Consider the following 16967-nt stretch of genomic DNA (forward strand, 5'->3'; position numbering starts at 1 on the left):
CCATTCAGGCTCATCCAACCACCCACAATCTGCTCCTCCTTGGACTTAAACAGCCGTATAAACACCAAGTATGTGACAGTCCACCAGGACCTCCTTCCTCTACTCTCCTTCCCGGTGCTGTGGTCGTCTCACCCTCTCTTTGGGCTCTCAAGATTGCCCACGTTAGCCTGGACCATCCCGCTTGACAGGCTCCATTTGCAAAGCCTCACCAGGAGGCTCCCACTAGCAGACAAGCCGAGCGGGTGGAAATCTTCTGCACGGGTGCTGATCTACTTCTGGCTTCAGAAGCTAGAGCATCTCGACAGCACCCTCGGATTAAGCAAGGTGTACGGGTCTCCCTGAGCGGAGACGGTGGAGACAAAGGCAGCCCTTCAGGGAAACCCAAAGAAAACACTCAGCTTGCTCTTAATGCCAGCTATTGTTATTTCATCTGTCAATGAAAAGGGAACTTGTCTGGGCACTAACCCTGCAATATGCGCAAGCAGGAGAGCAAACATTTAATGCTGGTCTGCCAGAGCGGGAGGCAAGGGCAGAGTCCACTCCCACACGGGCTGAGGAGCAGCTGGAAGGCTCAAGGGTAGGCTGAGCACTATCGGCAGCCAAATAACACACCAAGAACCCCTCGACTAAAACACGCCCCCCAAAAGAAAAGGGGAAAAAAATCCACAAAACCCCATCCCCAAAACAAAAAAAAACAACCCACCAAACTTATAGAAGTTCACTGAAGCATCTCATGGAGCTTAGAGGACTTTGGTTACCTCTCTGTAGAATTTGAACACAATAAACTAACAGGCAGTGATAAATTACATTTATGTTGGGTTGATCTCTTTGGGAAGGGACATCGGTAATGAACTGTATGCATTGCTATTGGCACAGTTGCAGGGCTCTATAAGCTCATGGACCCAAGGATACCAGTAAGACAAGGTATGTAGACGTGATATATTTATTAGGCTATTAAGTCTTCCTCACAATGACCTGGAGAAAGGCTGATGCATCCAGAAACCTATCTTTTTTTCCCATATTCTTTGCATATAGAAAGATATCCATGGATATTATTACCAAAGTGGAAAATACAACTACAGTCTGAAAGAGTTAATATTAACTTGTCTTTCTTCTTAAGGTAAAAGTTTCACTAGACTTGGTATAGGCTTTTTTAAAAGGACAAAAAAAAGTTCCCATTTTTAAAAAAGAAATACTCATTTTATAGCCCCACAATAATACCTAAGACTCTGCTGCCAAATCTCAAACACACTGGAAGCACCCAGCTTCTTCTAATGCTAATAATACACTGCAAGTTTTACAGCTCCAGTGTTAAACACGATCCTTGCAGTCTCGCTCCTTCTTGAGAGCCTCTGAACACCCAGTGAGAGCATACGTTACCACACATGCAACTTCAAGGCAGCAGACAAGCAGGAGCTACTGGAGCTGCGGTTACTGGGGAGGATGGACACAGCAATACTAACTACTAACTACTAACACAGGGACCAACTAACTAACACAGGGACCAAGCCACTGCTCAGCCACAGTCCAGCCCCAGGTCTTCCCCTCCCAAAACACACCCTTCTTCCCCTTCTGCTGGCACCAGAAGGAGGAATCAACCTCCCCCACAGCCAGCCTAGTCCTGCTGGCCACTACATTTTAGGCCATGTTATTGGGAAAGCCACTGGGACTTGTCACCTTCCAAGAGTCCCCCTCCGCTCTTTCGGTGGGATTCCCTCTACTAGGGCCAGCAATGGGCCCCTCGGCATCTTCGCTCTCCTCCGAAGGCAAGCATGAGCTAGCATATGTACCTTCTGAAGCACTAACAGATAGCAAAAACTGCTTTAAAACTAAAACTTCATGAAGGTACCCAAACCACCCTCTTCAGATAGAAACATTTTTCACTGTCACAGGGTATAGAGTTTGTAAAGAACCAAGTTTGGAGTTGTTTCCTAGAGTTTAAGTGAATTGGTTTGGCTTTCTAAAAGAGCAATCTTTGATACACCTGCATATCCCTTCATTAACCATCTGACAGTGGAATTCAAGGTTAAGCTAAAAGGCTGCTGTATTTTACTCCGACTTCTGCTGTTTTGGCGTCTCATCTGGTCCCTCCAAAGAAGAACAACGACGAAGTCTCATATTGCATGGGTTAGAAGTATATCCAGCTCCAGAAAACACACTACAGAAGTCATTATACTGTGCATATTTAAGTGCACAGTATAGGAACTTTCTTTCATAAGAAAACCAAAAATAGTCTTAATAAGTGCCGACAGCAATATTACACCATTGCTTTTCTGCTACAGAAAAAAAAGCAAATGGAAGAACCACTATCCAGATTCCCTGGGTAGTTATCGACCTTTGAATGCATGCTCTATTGCTATTGTGGCTCAGAACAGGAGCCCGATTAAAAAAGGAGCCGTGAAGACCTGCTCAAATGTCAACAGAAAAGCACTTTGTTTCATCAAAATATACATGTTTGTACATTCTTAGCGTTCAGATATTTCCTGTCACAGGTCTCAGGTGAAATCCCAGGTCATAAACTGAGGGATCAAGTACACCGGACAGAAGAAAGCATGTTTACATATTAGGTGAAGGGATTTTATTCCAAGAAGAACATAATATCTTTAAAAACTTTTCCAGATCTGGCCCACCCAGGGAGCAGTTTCAATATTGGAAACTGGAGACTGCAATAACATTCCCAGCAGTCAACATCATTAGAAAATAATCAAAACATTTATGCTTTTGTATTTGAAACAAAGAAAGTTTGGAGAGAGCTTGAATTTTCAGAACCGCATTAAATTTCTGCTACTGCAGAAAATGATTATTAAGGAGTTCCTCCCATCCTCACATTTCACAGCCACAGCTTCTGCAGGGGAAGCCACCATCTAGTTGTAGCTTTTATTTTCTCCAAACACTTCAGCCTTTACTTGACTACCAAGAAAAGAGGAACCTGGCCATCACATGTTTGCCGAAGCCAAGGGAAGGAGTGATGTTGCTCAGAAGCCAGCTTTGGATGCCAAGAGTCTTGGAGGACACCCGATCTGTCTGGGTTGCATCTTTTCCGCTGCTCTCTCTAAATGGATGTCTCGAATGCAGATAAGAACGTGGGAAAGCTTTGGCATGCCCTACCTGGGGGACAAGCTGTAATTCTCCTGGCCAGCAGAAAAGGAGGACAGGTTCACCATTCAGATGAATGGCCCGAGGCAACGGCACCAGAAGAGCTGGGAGAGCGCGCCAACTTCGTTACCATTCGCTTCACAAGGGAGCCAAATCAAAAACCTGCCCCTCAAGCCCAGGGACAGCAGTGTGTTCATACACACCTGACCCTTCCTATAGCATCTCTGCACTAAACACACATTTCTCCGGGAATCAAAACAAACCATTTCAAGCTAAATTTTAAACTGTGGCAACACGTGTAGAAGGTCTGAACTTAGTCCACTAAAATCATTACAATTTGATAAATAAAATACTAAGCAACATGCCTCTAACTAGCAAATCACAAAGACAGGACAAAGTTGGGAATGCATTACTGAGTTTTTGTGCCGCAAAACCACGAAGAGGAGCGGGCAGGATGGGGGTGCCTGTGGCTGGTGGCCCCGTGGCCATCCCTCGCCATGGTCCCCAGGCACTCCATCCACCTCAGCCTTTCTAAAACCAAAAATGACTATGTACGTAAGAAGAGCGGTACAGATGGAAAGGTGATTTAGCGAGTGGCCCGCCCGGCACGTGATACTGGCAGCCCAGGAGCCCATTTAAGCACTGGGGCCCATTTAAACACCTGACAAGGGCTTCATTCACTGTGCACCCGCCGTGCCGCTCCCTGGCAAAGACAAGGGCCCTTTGAGGATGGAAACGAGGAGCATTTAATTAAAGACCAGACTCTCGTGCGCAGACAAAGAGATGGAGAGAGTGGTGGCCCGGGTGCCACTTCCGCTTCGGCAGAGCCCTGTGACCGAGGGCTGCGCTTGGCCACCGCGGTCCCCTTACAGCATCGCTTCTTTACACAGAGTGCACGCTCAACTTGCAAGGCTGGATGACTTATTTGCCACCAGGAAGGACTCTTTATATACAATGGCGCTCTTTGTGGGGGGGAAGGAGGTGGGGAGACAGTACTAGCTGGCCATTAACCTTATAAGTCCTTCACTTGAGTTACACAATGAATACCACGCGTCTGTGTATTTGACTTTGCTTCTTCACGAGAAGTTGCGTGGAAAAGAAAAAAGAAAAAGAAATGAAATTAAATAGGTCATATCTTTCCCTCCTGTGTGTTTTTTATTTTCACAACACATTTTAGATAACCTGCATTAGTCTTGCAGACCATCCACAGCTTTCTTTAAAGAGCAAAAAGCATTTCTGACTCCAAGATTTCACTACCAAAATGTGAGCACAAACTCACTGCACATACTGAGAAATCAGGCACATTATATGCAGTCCATACTCATTTAGCTCTTGCCTGTCTCTCCCCATTCTCTAAAAGCAAAGTACATTAGAGGCCCAACCCAACACTTCTGAGCAGCAAAGTTCTTTGCTCAAAGTTGGAAGTAAATTCACAAGCACCTCAGCCAGGCCATCAGCTTAAGTTTACCCAAGTTTACTTTTTTTTTTTTTTTGGCTGCAATAACCACCTCAGAGATAGAAAATGTGCTTCATGGATCTCTATCTGTCTCTAAGTTGGGGTGGGAGAGAAGGAGAAAAAAAAAAATTGTAGTTTAAATCCCCTGAAGTTCCCATGGTAATAGCAGGAGGCATACAAAAGGTGTAGACGAGTGTGCGGTAAACTCCTCCTCCGAGGTTTTATTACTATGAAACCTAACGCTCCCTCACTGAAAAGAAATTTTCATGATATAAAGGAAATAATTGGGAAGAAAAAAGACAATTTGTGTTTTATGACTGGCTATAGATGAATACCATTTAATGTCCAACAGTCTACAGTGCACCATAATCATCCACTAATGACTGGAAAACTCACTGTGAAAGTTACTGAACCTAAACCGGTGGGGTGTTAATTTAATTTTTGGTGGCAAGAGAGAACACGGCAGGGAGACAAAAGAAAGGGAGCACTTAGCTCCAGCTCCCAGCGCGGCAAAAAATGTTTCCCCCCCTACGCCTAGCCGAGCAGGAACAATGGACAACAGCCTGGCTTCACCGACTTCGCTGAATTATAACTCCTGCTAGTTAGTTTAATTATTGCACATACATTTCTTGAAAACTCCATTTGAAACATCGGCTTCTAATTGGAGAAATTGCTCTGGGCATGACCGAAGGGTTATTATAAAGTTTGGTCGCTTCTTTTCAAGCAGTCGTTACAAAAGGGCACGGCCCTTCCACGAAGCGTATGAAAACCTCTCAAAGATGCCCATTGTCCGAGACACAGAAATCAAGTGCAAGAGATAGGGAAGGAAGGAAGTCTCAGCTGGGAACACAAAAGGCGATGAAGACACAAAAATGAGGTGGAGCATCCTGCTACATCAGCAGCGCCTTGCATAGAGGAGCTGAAAGGGGAAAAAAAAAATCAGCTTCCAGCATGACAAATATTAGTGGGTGCAAATGGAAGGCGTGTCAAAGACAGAAATCTTATTAAAATAATAACGCTCATTAAAGACTTAAGTTGCAAAAGCCTTGCAAAGTTACAAGAAAGCTTCAAATCACTCTTACCAAAGACAATGAATTTCATCACGGGACCAATAGGTTTGCATAAGGTGACCCTCTAAATCAGCAAATTTAGGTTTGGGGGTTTTGTTTATTCAAAGTCTGCTCATGTTTCCCAAAGCTTCCCCTTCAGCCAACTTAAAAACCTAGATACACCCATCAATTTCCTAATACCTGAGTAACTCTGATCACTGCAAAAACGGACGCTGAGCAAGCTTTCATGGCGTAATCATTTAGTTTAAAACTTACTTCTCTGGCAGTTTTCTTAAAGTCACACATGAAACACTTTATTCCCTGTATCCTCAAACCCTAAGCTGAGGTGCTAAAGTAACTCTCTGATGTGCTTCATATTCCTGCCCTATTTCACGGGTCTAATTTTACAATTCAAGAGTTGAATCTTTGGACACTGGAATCTCACGTGGATATTAATCCATTTACCTTCTGGCTCAGATACCCCCGCACCAAGCACACTAGGATTGTCCGGTCCCTGTTAACTACAGATTACACTTTCATGAACTTTTCATTATCAGGCCAGGGTGACTTAAATGTGGAAAGACTATTCAGCGATGAGTCTCCTCCTGGTTTACATTTTACTATCCCAGCAGCGGAAAACATGCTGTGCGTATTAGAGGTTTAGTATTCCCTCCTCCTCACCAGCTATGTTTTCCTCCAGTTATTATCTGTGTGGCCCTCACAACCCATTACTCGCAAGACCAACCAAAGCTCTGGACCGCAACAAACAAGACACGTCAGCAACACCAGGAGAGGTTTGAAAGTCAGGCTGCAGTCATAATTTCTGGGTCGTGTTAGCACTTAACGATGCAGGTGAAGGGAAGCGTTGTCCAAGGCTCTCTGGTACCTGTCCATGGAGGTCATGCAGCCGAGAAGAGGAGGCATTTCTGTCCCTTGCCCCCTGCCAGGCAGCAGTGGGAGGTCGGGACGCTCTCCCCACACCACTTTGGGGCAGGCAGCTTGTCCTCCAGCTACCCCATCCCAGCCGGTCTCCAGGGGCAGGTGGGGCAGAAAGCCACCCCACCTTTCTGCAAGCAGCCAGACAGGCAAGAGAGCAGGCATGAACTGACCCCACGGCCTGCCACAGCATTGCCCGGGTACCTCCGTGGCCCTGGGGTGCAGAGAAAGACCCCCCCAGCTCAGCCCCATGCATCCCCTCATTGCTACGCCCGGCCACGGCAACCCCCTATTCCCACCACAGCAGGGGGGCTACCGGCTGGGCCAGAGCAGCAGCAAACAGCAGCTTCACCTTCATCAAAAATACCGTGCCACTTTTTCCTCTTGACCCCATCAGTTATTTATTAACAGTAGTAAAATATTACTGTTCCACACCTCCTAACAGGCAGGTTTTCCTCTCAGCCCGAGATACCCACCACTTCTTTGTAAAAGCTGAAAAGCACGGGGACTTTTTCTTTTTGTCTGTAGGTGTACTGTTCACTGCTTTAATGCTACGAAGTAGAGAATACAGTGAGAGAGAGCTCCTAAATAAGTCACAGCCACTTACACATTAGGCACCTAATTATGTTGAAAATACAATTACACACATTTAAGCAGATGCTCATGCCCACAGGCCAGGCCCGTTACTTTGACAATTCTTTAACTACCTAACTTTACAGTAAGAGCAAGTTGAATCTGCTTAGATACAAGACCTGAATTATCAGTCTGGGTGTGGAAAAAAGGCAGTGAAAAGAAATAAAAATCAATCAGTTGCTCCCATCTCATCTAGAGCAGCTTAGGACAGCTAAGGCCCCTGCACAACAGGCAAGACTCCAGCAGGTCCCTGCTCTTCTTTCATAGCCTTTAATCAAATACTGAGAGGCATTTGCTATTTTTAAAGTCAAATGAAAACTTTTGGCTCCGGTCTTTTGTAAATTTGCAGCAAAGATAACCCCCCAAGGAATGTATATTATTTACACACCAGTGAGCTTACTTATTAACGTGAACTTCTAGCAGAAGTTGTGGCCCGTTTTAAAATACGGAAACACAAAGACCTGTTTACATTCCTTGTCTGGCTTTAGTAACGTCAAGGTCAGAACGCACCCTTCCGTGGCCCTCCTGCGCAGTGGGCTGAGGAATGTCGCCCGATGGGTAGGGTCCAGGGGCACCCCAAAAATCAAACACTGACCCTTACACTCTGTCAGGAGATGGCACCCATCGAAAGCTCTTCATCCTTGGGCCAACTGGAGCCAAAAAGGCCACACAAGCCGCACTGAGCAGCTAGCACTAACCACTGCCCGTCTCTCTATGCTTACCACCACACTTTGTTGCAAAAGTAAAGGCATAAGGATTTAACAGCCTTGGGTGGAAAGCAGCACATGCAGGCCTTCTCCCCTTGTTTGCCGGGCATGAAGAGCAACTCCATCCAAACCCTGCCACAATGCAAGTCCACTACCCAACTTTTTACCCTCCTCTAAATATTGGTGGAACGCAGAAAACTTTTCTATCACCAGAATAGGATTTACCACCTGTTCTCCAACACTGTCTTGTCATCTGAGGTTCAGAGGAAATTTCACTGTAGTGAGGGAAAAAAGGTCCATCAGCTCATTTTTAAACAGGCAGCTTGTCCTGAGCTTCCCTCTCAGCACAGAAGAAATGGTAATATTCGAATCAGTCTGATGGGGAAACAGCGAGTGACAGAGAAGTGTCTGAAAACTGTGCAAGACAAGACTGCCGAGGAACAGAAGTGATCAGACTCTGCATTGCCTATTCCAGAAGGACAGTGACAGCTAAAAACATTCAAAACCGAGATTAAAAAAGGAAACTGAGAAACACCCAATATTCACACTCCATTCCTTGCAGGAACCTTACACAGCTCATTTTTTTAAAAGAAATGCAGGGAAGCATCCCATTTTAAGGATCTGAAACTCCCAGTGCAGAGAGAGCATCTCTAAGTCTGTGACCTGTTCCAGGTGCCCGCTGTGTAAGACACAGATGACAGAAGTTGTACGTAAGGAAAAGACAGTTTGCCCCGCCATCACCACTGCAGCGGCCATGGGACACAACGAGGCCTTCACAGCAATAAAACAAATCCTCACAATTTGTCTTCTCTCCATAAGAGAAGCGGGGTGCTTCAAGCTGTGAAGGCTGCAAGTTACCTTAAATCCTAAGGAAAACTTCAGTTCTGCTGCTCTTCACAACTCCCCAGTATATACATCAAATAGCCACAGCTTTATTTCTTAGAGGGGGGGTTTTGTGTGTCAAAATAAGTGCTGCAAACATTTTTGCTCTCCATGCCAGGATTTTTTTGTTTCCTGAAGAAAATTCAGGAAGAGATGTGCTCCTTCCTAGGCCGCACTGCACGCAGGTGGGATTCCCCTGGGGCATCACGCCGTAACGTGACTCTTCAGCCCACGGTGGCACGACAGACTTGCCATTCACTGCTCCAAAAGCCACCTGCCTTGCACCGCAAAAACCCATACGTTCCTCATCTCCTTCTGCTACTTCTTGCCATGGAAGACACCTTCACAGCAATACTGTGACACAAGTTCCAGCTACCAAGTAGATCCAACTATAGGGTGAAATACTGTTTTAGCAGGACTAGAAATGCTAAAATTATTGTTACTAATGAACTTTTTCGATTTCTAATGCTAGAAATCATTATTTTTAACGAAGCGGTTATAACTCTAATGAAAAGCTTGCGCTCTTTGCAAGCGTTAGGAGTTATTCCTGAACTGCGCAAAGATCTCGGAGCGCAGGAGGGTGCGGGGTCCCCCTGTAGAGAAACGCGGAGGAGCGAGCCGCAGAAGCTGGCCCAGAGGCCAGCCGGCATTCCGCCCTGCAAGGCCTATATTCCAAAATCTACAGTTCGTGGTTTCAGCCTCGCCCGCCGAAGGAACCGGGGCACGCACCCCCCCAGCCCGCCCCTCCAGCTGTCGCCGGTCGCTCTCCGCCGAGCCCCGCTTACTTGCAGCGCATCCCTGTAACGCCACCGCTCCTCTCCCGGCTCGCCCCCTCCGCGCCCACCCGCTTTGGGGCCGCGAATCCCGCGGCGGGGAGGGCCCCCCCTTCCGCCCCCCGAGCCCGCCGGGCGCGGCCGCTCCGGGGGCAGCTCGGCGGGGCCGCCGCCGCGCTCGCCCCGCCGCCGCGACCCCGCCCGGGGCGGAGAGACCCCCCGCCGGCCCCGGCGGCACCTACCCAGGCACTTGATGTGGAAGCCGCTGGGGGGCTTGAGGGAGCGGCGCGCCCAGCCCTGCCGCAGCACCTCCAGGTGCTCCTCCTTGCCCTGCACCAGCAGCACCTGCTCGTCGATCCAGCCCAGGAAGAAGGTCTCGGCCACCGCCGCCGTGGCCCGCCGGTCCCAGAAGTGCTGCATGTTCTCCCGCTTGAAGTCCGCGAAGATCTCGTAGCCGATGCGGTGGCGGCCCAGCTCCGCCGCCGGCCCCTCGCCGCCGCCCCCCCCGCCCCCCGGCCGCCCCCCGGCCGCGGCGCCCAGGACGATGGCCAGGGAGTGCGGGGCGATCTGCAGGCACCGCTCCGCCCTGCGCGGCATGGCCGCTCACCGCCCGCCGCCGGGCATGGGCACGGGCACGGGCACGGGCACGGGCACGGGCACGGGCACAGACATGCCTTCCCGCGGCCGCGCTGCCTCCCGCGGCCGGCTGTCCGCGCTCCGCGCCGCTCCGCCCCCGCCACGGCACGGCAGGGCCCGGGCCGCTCCGCCCCCGGCACACCCCCGGCACGGCCCGGCCCGGCCCGGCACGGTCCGGCACGGCGGGCGAGGCGGGGACGTTATCCCGCGGCTGCCGGTCCCGCAGCGGGCAGCGGCCGCCGCCTCCCGGCAGGGAAGCCCGCGCCCCACCGCGCCCCACCGCCCGCCTCCCTGTCCTATCACGGGAGCACCATCGCCAGAAACGAAAGGAGTCCGCTGCGCGTCCCGGCGGGTGGTGTAGGCTTCCCGGCACCCCCCGGTTTCGGGAGACTTCACCCTTCCCTTCCCCGTGTGAAACACGGGGGCATCCCCCGGCCACTTCCAGAGTACCCCAGCAAGTCTCTCGGTCCTTCTATTTGTGCGTCTTCCAGTGGTTACACCGCTGTAGGGAAAACACCGAGCGAGCAGCACCGACCCCGCTGTGTCCAAACGTCCATAACCTTCTTCTTCACCCGTAGTAATCCTGTGTGGCTTTGCCTCTTAGCGGTACTGAACTCCGATAGTGATGGAGCAAGTGCAAGGTTCACTCCTAACTTCTGTGGCTTTTTTCTCCAGCAGTTTAATATTTTGCCTCCTCTGTGCTCCAGGTCACCAGCTGCCCGTGAGGCTCGAGGGAGAGCTCAGCAAAAACAGGCAAGAAGCGAGCAGAAATGGATGGGGTCCTTCCCGGCAGAGCCTGGCCTGGGCTGTGTGTCGAGGTGGTAGGTGGCTGCTGAGCCGCAGGCGCTGGCAGCAAGGTGCCAGTTACACTCATGAGAAGGCAGATTTAGGAACCTCACTCCCATCTTCCGTTGAAACCCTCAAACCCACAGCAAAACTGAGCCTCATTTCTGAAAACAGGGCTTGATTTCCTGAATCGGCTGTAGCTGTTGGACGCCTTGGGGCTGTGCGGACCGCGTGGGTGGCTCCAGTGGCCCCTTCACCTCGCCCCGGGGAGCGGGGCACCACCACGGCACTGGGGAAATGGGCAGCAAAGCATGGCAATGCACCGGAAAGGTGAAGGACACAAGGAACAAACCTGTGCCGTAAAGAGGGGCAAGAGGGGAGGCAGAGGAGAGGGGAGTGAGAGGAGAGAAGAGGCAGCGGCCCCTCTGCCAGGCAGTGGTTTAAGAGCTGCAACAGAGGAGGCTACAGCCACCACATTCTGCACTGGGCACAAGCTACAGTGTTTTACCTCTTGCTCCTGAATTCACTCACATCAACACCCCTTGGCACTTTTGGCCCCCTTAAACTATCACCTGTTCGGTTCTAACTTCATTCAGATCCTGTGGCACTCTCCATCTAGTTTCACCCATTTCCTTCTCCGGGGCACAGTGTGACAGTCAGGCTCCTCTGATATTCCCACTCCCTACTTTCTGGGTTTCATCCAGTGCTGTCTAGGCACTGTACCAAGGAAGGTCAAATTTACCAGCATCCCAAAGAGTTTTATGAGAAGGCAAGCTGTATGAAACCAACTCTACCAAAGGGAAAATTAGAGGTAAAATAAATTGTTCAGAATCACAGTGAGTCATTTTGAGCCAGGAGCAGAGCCTATTCACTCTGGCTCGCAAGTCTCTAACCCCTTCCCAAATATCCAGCACAGCAAGACCTCAAGATGCCCCTCACCTCAGCCTGCAATAGTTTTGATGGTGCTGCTGTCAATATTTCAAAGGAGCACTTTCACATCATCGTTCAGCCCTAAGCTTTGCAAGAGGACCCCCAGGCATCCTCATTCTCCTCCAAACTGCTTCCCAAAGTTCACTTGAGCCATTGATTGCCTGTTAAAAGAGCTGGTCTTAGTGTGTTGAAACTACTGTCATGATCTTGTCATACTCGTGTTATTCTTACCTTGTGCCTTCCTCCTCTCTGCACTATATCAGCCTTTTATCTTGCCCATCATACTTGCATTTCAGTTCTCCTGGGCAGGGCTCACCTTTGTGTTGCCTTTGTGTGGAGCACATCACACTGACATCTCAACCACTGATCAGAGTCACCAGGTAACTTACGGGCTTGGTTGGGTTTTCAGTTTTTACTCCTACCTGCAAGAACAAAGGAGCCAAATTAAGCCTTTTGACTGGTTTTAGGTTTCTGCACCAGCTACATACTGAGCGCTTAGATGCAGGGCCCCACATTTTGCCTACAGCCCCCAAGTCCCAAGTGCTAGCCAAATCTGTGATCCTTCTGCAGCCTCCGGGAAAAGCGCGTGTTCAGCGCAGCATGCCTGGCAGCCTGCAGTCACGGCATCGGCGTTGCCCTCTCCATTAGCTGAGCTCCTTTTCCTTTCAATACTAATTTCTGAAGCAACTGGTGTGGCGAAACATGCCACGCAGTCGTTTTCCTCCCCTTGCAGGGGATTTGCAGTAACACTTGCGGGCTGTCAACATCTTCCCCATCGCTGGCTTGTTCTCCTGTAAAGGCTAGCCCTCAGCCTGCTAATCCTCTCCCACCCTGCTTTCATCACCTCTTCCCTCGCGCTGCTTCACGCCTCTCCCCTGCGCTGGCAGGCTGGCCCTCCCGCCCGCTCTCCCTCCGTCCCCACGCTACCCCTCTCCGCAGTTCACACATGTGTAATGTCACACACAAGCGTAATGGCAAGGTAACGAAAGAGAGTACGCTATAATTTGTCCAAAACATGTTGTACAGAGCACAGTGGTTGTGGCACAAATTGAAATACACCTTGCGCTGGGGGTTAGGTGCCGTCCCCATAAAAGCCAGTGCCAGGATTGCCTGAGCTGAACCTCAAGGCCCCGGTTAAGAGACTCCCCTTGTTTCAAGTGCCTGGGAAAAGGCTGTGGACGACAAGTATGTAAACTGTTCATCATTCATTATTCCCCCTTTTTTCCTATTTCATTACTGATTCAAACAACTTCTCTGCCTCAAAATTTGGAGGGGGGGTGGTTTATTTTGGTTTGTTTGCATTTTGTTGCTTGCAGGTTTGGGGTTGAATAGCATCTCCTTCTTTTTCATTTGCTCTCACTTCAAGGGACTTCTTCCAAGCAATCAAGATCTATAGCCAGACCAAAGCTGATCTGGTATTTCCCCATAGAAATACAAGCTAGCAGGCAGCCTACAATCTTCTTATGGCCCAGTAATGAAAGCGGGTGAAGTGGAACTCCTAAGTGCCTCTGAAGTGTTTGGAAAGGCAGAAGTTTACCCTGCTAGCAGGGCAAACCCCCCAAAGATTTAGACACGTCTTTGAGATGTGTCAGCAGTGGCAGGAGGTCCACAGCATACCACCTTATTTATTCCAGGTAGGAGCAGAAAGCCAAACAAACCTGACGGAGCTTTGTTCTCCAGCTGTCTGTACCGCCTGATCTGGAGCTCAAGTGTGGTACCTCTGTCTGCTGCAAACGTCTCCTTATTAAAAACGCTCTGGGAAAAGAGTATTCCCCCAGAATTAATCTAGGGCCACAGAATGGAGAAGGCAGGCTGAGGTGAAATACATATATTTAAGGGTGGTTGTGCCTCCTTGATTTGTACGTAGTAAGGCAAGTTACACAATTTCACAGCCTACGTAGTACGTCAGCAAGTGATCTGCTTCGGACACAGTGTTCAGGCAAGCACTTCATTCAGGATTTATTCTGTGAGGGATTTTGAAAGAGTATTTCCTATCGGAAAACAATTTTAAAAATCTCTCTAGTGGTTTTATACAAGAAGAAACAATACCTTCCCTCCTTATTGTCCGTGCAGTGTTGTCACCCGGTGAGAGTCTGCACGCTTCCCAGCTGAGTCGCCTCATTCCCAGGAAGAAGCTGCTCTTACCTTTGTGGGGGGGTTTGGGTGCCTGAAGTGTTTGGCAAGAAGCTGCCAGCTAGAGGCTGGATTTTTAACATATTTCTGTCAGGGCTTTTTTTTAACATACCTGCACCTATTCCCGTGTGGAAGGCTGACTGAAGCTGGAGACTCACCCTGGCGGCCCAGTGACAGGGAGCTCAGTGCGACTGCCGTTGTCAAACACAGCACTTACTGCAGCCCTAACGAGAGCAGAGCTTACAGACCTCAATAATAAATTTTGAGAAGAGTTGCCCTCTCCTCCTACCCCAGCAGAGAGCTACATGAGCCCAGCCAGACTTGCTCAGACATGGAGTCGATGAAAACTGGCTCTGGCTTCTGGCTTTGCCGCTGCGGACGGGCAGGTAGGAGAAGGGGCAGAAGCAGGTACATCCATAATACACAGGCCAGATGCTCTTCTTATCGTACCCTGAGAAAAACCAGGAGCAATCTCAGAAGAGCGAATGCTCTAAAACAACGGAGATCATGAACAGTGGTGGCAACTTGTTTCTAAGAAAAGCAAGATGGTGGAAGGGGTGTACTAGTAGTTGTTCCTTAAAACTCTTCCCAGAAGTGTGGCAGCCTTTGTAGGGGAATACAGCTCTACCTTTGCCTAGTTTGCATCACATGAAGACACTGGTTTGCCACCGAGAATTCCTAAAACAGCACCTCATTTAGCTTTACCCTTTTGTTTTGGTAACCAGTTTTTGTAATACGGGGATAATAATACTTCTCGCGTTTGTGAAGTCCCTTGAGACCTGCTATTAAAAAATCATCCTGGGAACGGCTGTTTGACAATCTTTGCTCTGGTAGGAGCCAAGTATTTCTGTGCTCGGTCCTGTCCGGCCATCGTCCATCAAGAAGCCCTGCTCAGGCAGAGTTCCCAGTGAAGTCAATGGGAGTTTCCCACGTGAGGAGTGATGAGCTAGGTCCAAACTAAACACCCAACTCATAAGCAGCGTAGGAAACAGCTGACTGCATCATTTTTAAGCTCTGCGCTTTTACCTGACTCAGACTTGCTGGCATCGAGAAGGATCCTGGGGGCAGGATGCGACCCGAGGGAGGAGAGGAGATCCCTGGTTATGGCAGACGTGCCCATCTTCCTCTTCAGGAAAATCTTTGGCAACAGTATTAAATCTGTGCAGTGAGGTGACTACCGCTTGGATAGGTGAGCCGGTAGGTAGACAATTATCTATTGTCTGCTTAACAATAGCCTACACATACTGGGAAGTTACGCTGACCAGAAGAAAAATCACCTCTTAGCAGACACGGAAAACAAGTTCCTACTTTACTCACAGGGCACGTATAATACAGGGTACAGGTCTCTCACATTCCAACTCAGGTGCCTACCTTTAGACAAGTAAATAACACTGCACCAAACCCCCTGGATTGGAAAGCCCTTTAATTTTATTTATTTATAAAGTTGCAAAGAGGAAAATAAGGCTTACAGATGTTTTGAAGCCAAAAAGCTGGTAAACAGCTCATCACAGTGGGGCAGGTAAATGGGGCCAGAATAGATTCCCTGCACGGGAAATTCTTGACTGTAAATTAATAAGGAGGGAAGAGAAGAGTATGTTTATATCTTAACTCTCTAAACACGTCTCTCTAGAGTAGAGACATTTTTATGTGCCTTCCAACCTATAATTGTCTCTTATCTGCAGTGATATTGACGGTTGCTTTTGGCCAGATTACAGCCAGACACTAAGGCAAGGGCTTGGATGATGTATTTGACAGAAACGGGATTTTGTTTCAAACTCTGCAGTTGTGCTTTACTGGAGCCATAAAGGACTCAATACTTGCAGGTAACATGCAATATTAATTATGGAAATGGCACACCAGTTTGCCTAAAATATCTGCTTGTCGCATTGCCTTGCAAGAACCACAGAAAACATATTCAGGCAGCTTAGGCACTGACACACCGAAAGAACTGGGGGTTGTATTTATGAGCCCCGTACCAGTAATGGAAAGAAATTGTGAGTGAAATGGCCATTAATTTTCATGGGCGCTCTGGAAGAAAGAGCAATAAAATCTATTTCTCTGCCCTTTTTCATATTTCCTTTCACAGCCCGTGGCCTGAAGCGTGGGGGCTCTGCTGACTCCTAACCCCGCCAAGCAAAGGCATGTGGCCGATCCCGGGCGGTTCTCACATCGCCGAGTTAATGACTCCAAAATCAGCCCAAGGAGATCAGAAGGTCTCCACCAGCCTTGGCATTTTAATCTGAAATTTCTCTGCTTTGAATAGATGTGTTTTCCTCCTACTGCCCCTTCTCATGTAGTGCAAGACAAGTCCTGTGAAGAAACGCTGCAGGCAGTGCAAAGTTGCACTCCGGGGAATGAACTACGCTGAAATACGTATACCCCTAAGAGTATCCAAATGTAAATGACTTACACAGGCAAAGCGAGGTAAAGGGAAATCCTTGTTCATGTGACATGCATAGCCGAGAGCTCCAAGCTGTATGGGCTCGATTTTCCTGCAGGGACCCCACTAGACTGGGGACTGAAAGGAGAGCATGGTGACCCGCGACCCTGCACTTTCATTCGGGAAGTATATTCTGTGCCTAAGCAAGAAGGCGAGGTAGGCAGAGCTGGCCACTTCTAAATGAACAGTTAAATGAACTCTTCCACCTTCCAGAAGAAGAATTTAAGCAGGGGCTGCTATTGCAATACCCACTTGGGGGGAAAAAAAAAGAAAAAAAATGTAAAAAAAAAAAATATTAAAAAAGAGGATTCTGCAGGACAAGCCACTCTGCAGGCAGGGTGATCAGCACACAGGGTGTGGGAACCAGAGCTGGGCACAGGCTTTGTGAGGGCTCTGCCCTGGCAGCGGAGCTGTGGGCAACGAGTGGGTGTCAGTCTCAGCTGAACAGCTCTGATGTGGACTTAAAAAGGGTAGGAATACCATGTCTGTAGCCAAAACTGCAGCTATAGA

General features: G+C 49.0%; 1 protein-coding gene across 1 annotated transcript in view; it reads right to left on the reverse strand.

The window, feature by feature from the left end:
- The window catches only part of STOX2 (storkhead box 2), a 150904-nt gene extending 140775 nt beyond the window's left edge, over positions 1-10129 (reverse strand). Inside the window, exon 1 of the mRNA XM_072863439.1 lies at positions 9775-10129. Coding sequence (XP_072719540.1) covers positions 9775-10129 — 355 coding nt within the window. The remainder of the gene's footprint in view (positions 1-9774) is intronic.
- Positions 10130-16967: the final 6838 nt, after the last annotated feature.

Source organism: Ciconia boyciana, chromosome 5, assembly GCF_034638445.1.
Source record: "Ciconia boyciana chromosome 5, ASM3463844v1, whole genome shotgun sequence".
NCBI classification, from domain to species: domain Eukaryota; kingdom Metazoa; phylum Chordata; class Aves; order Ciconiiformes; family Ciconiidae; genus Ciconia; species Ciconia boyciana.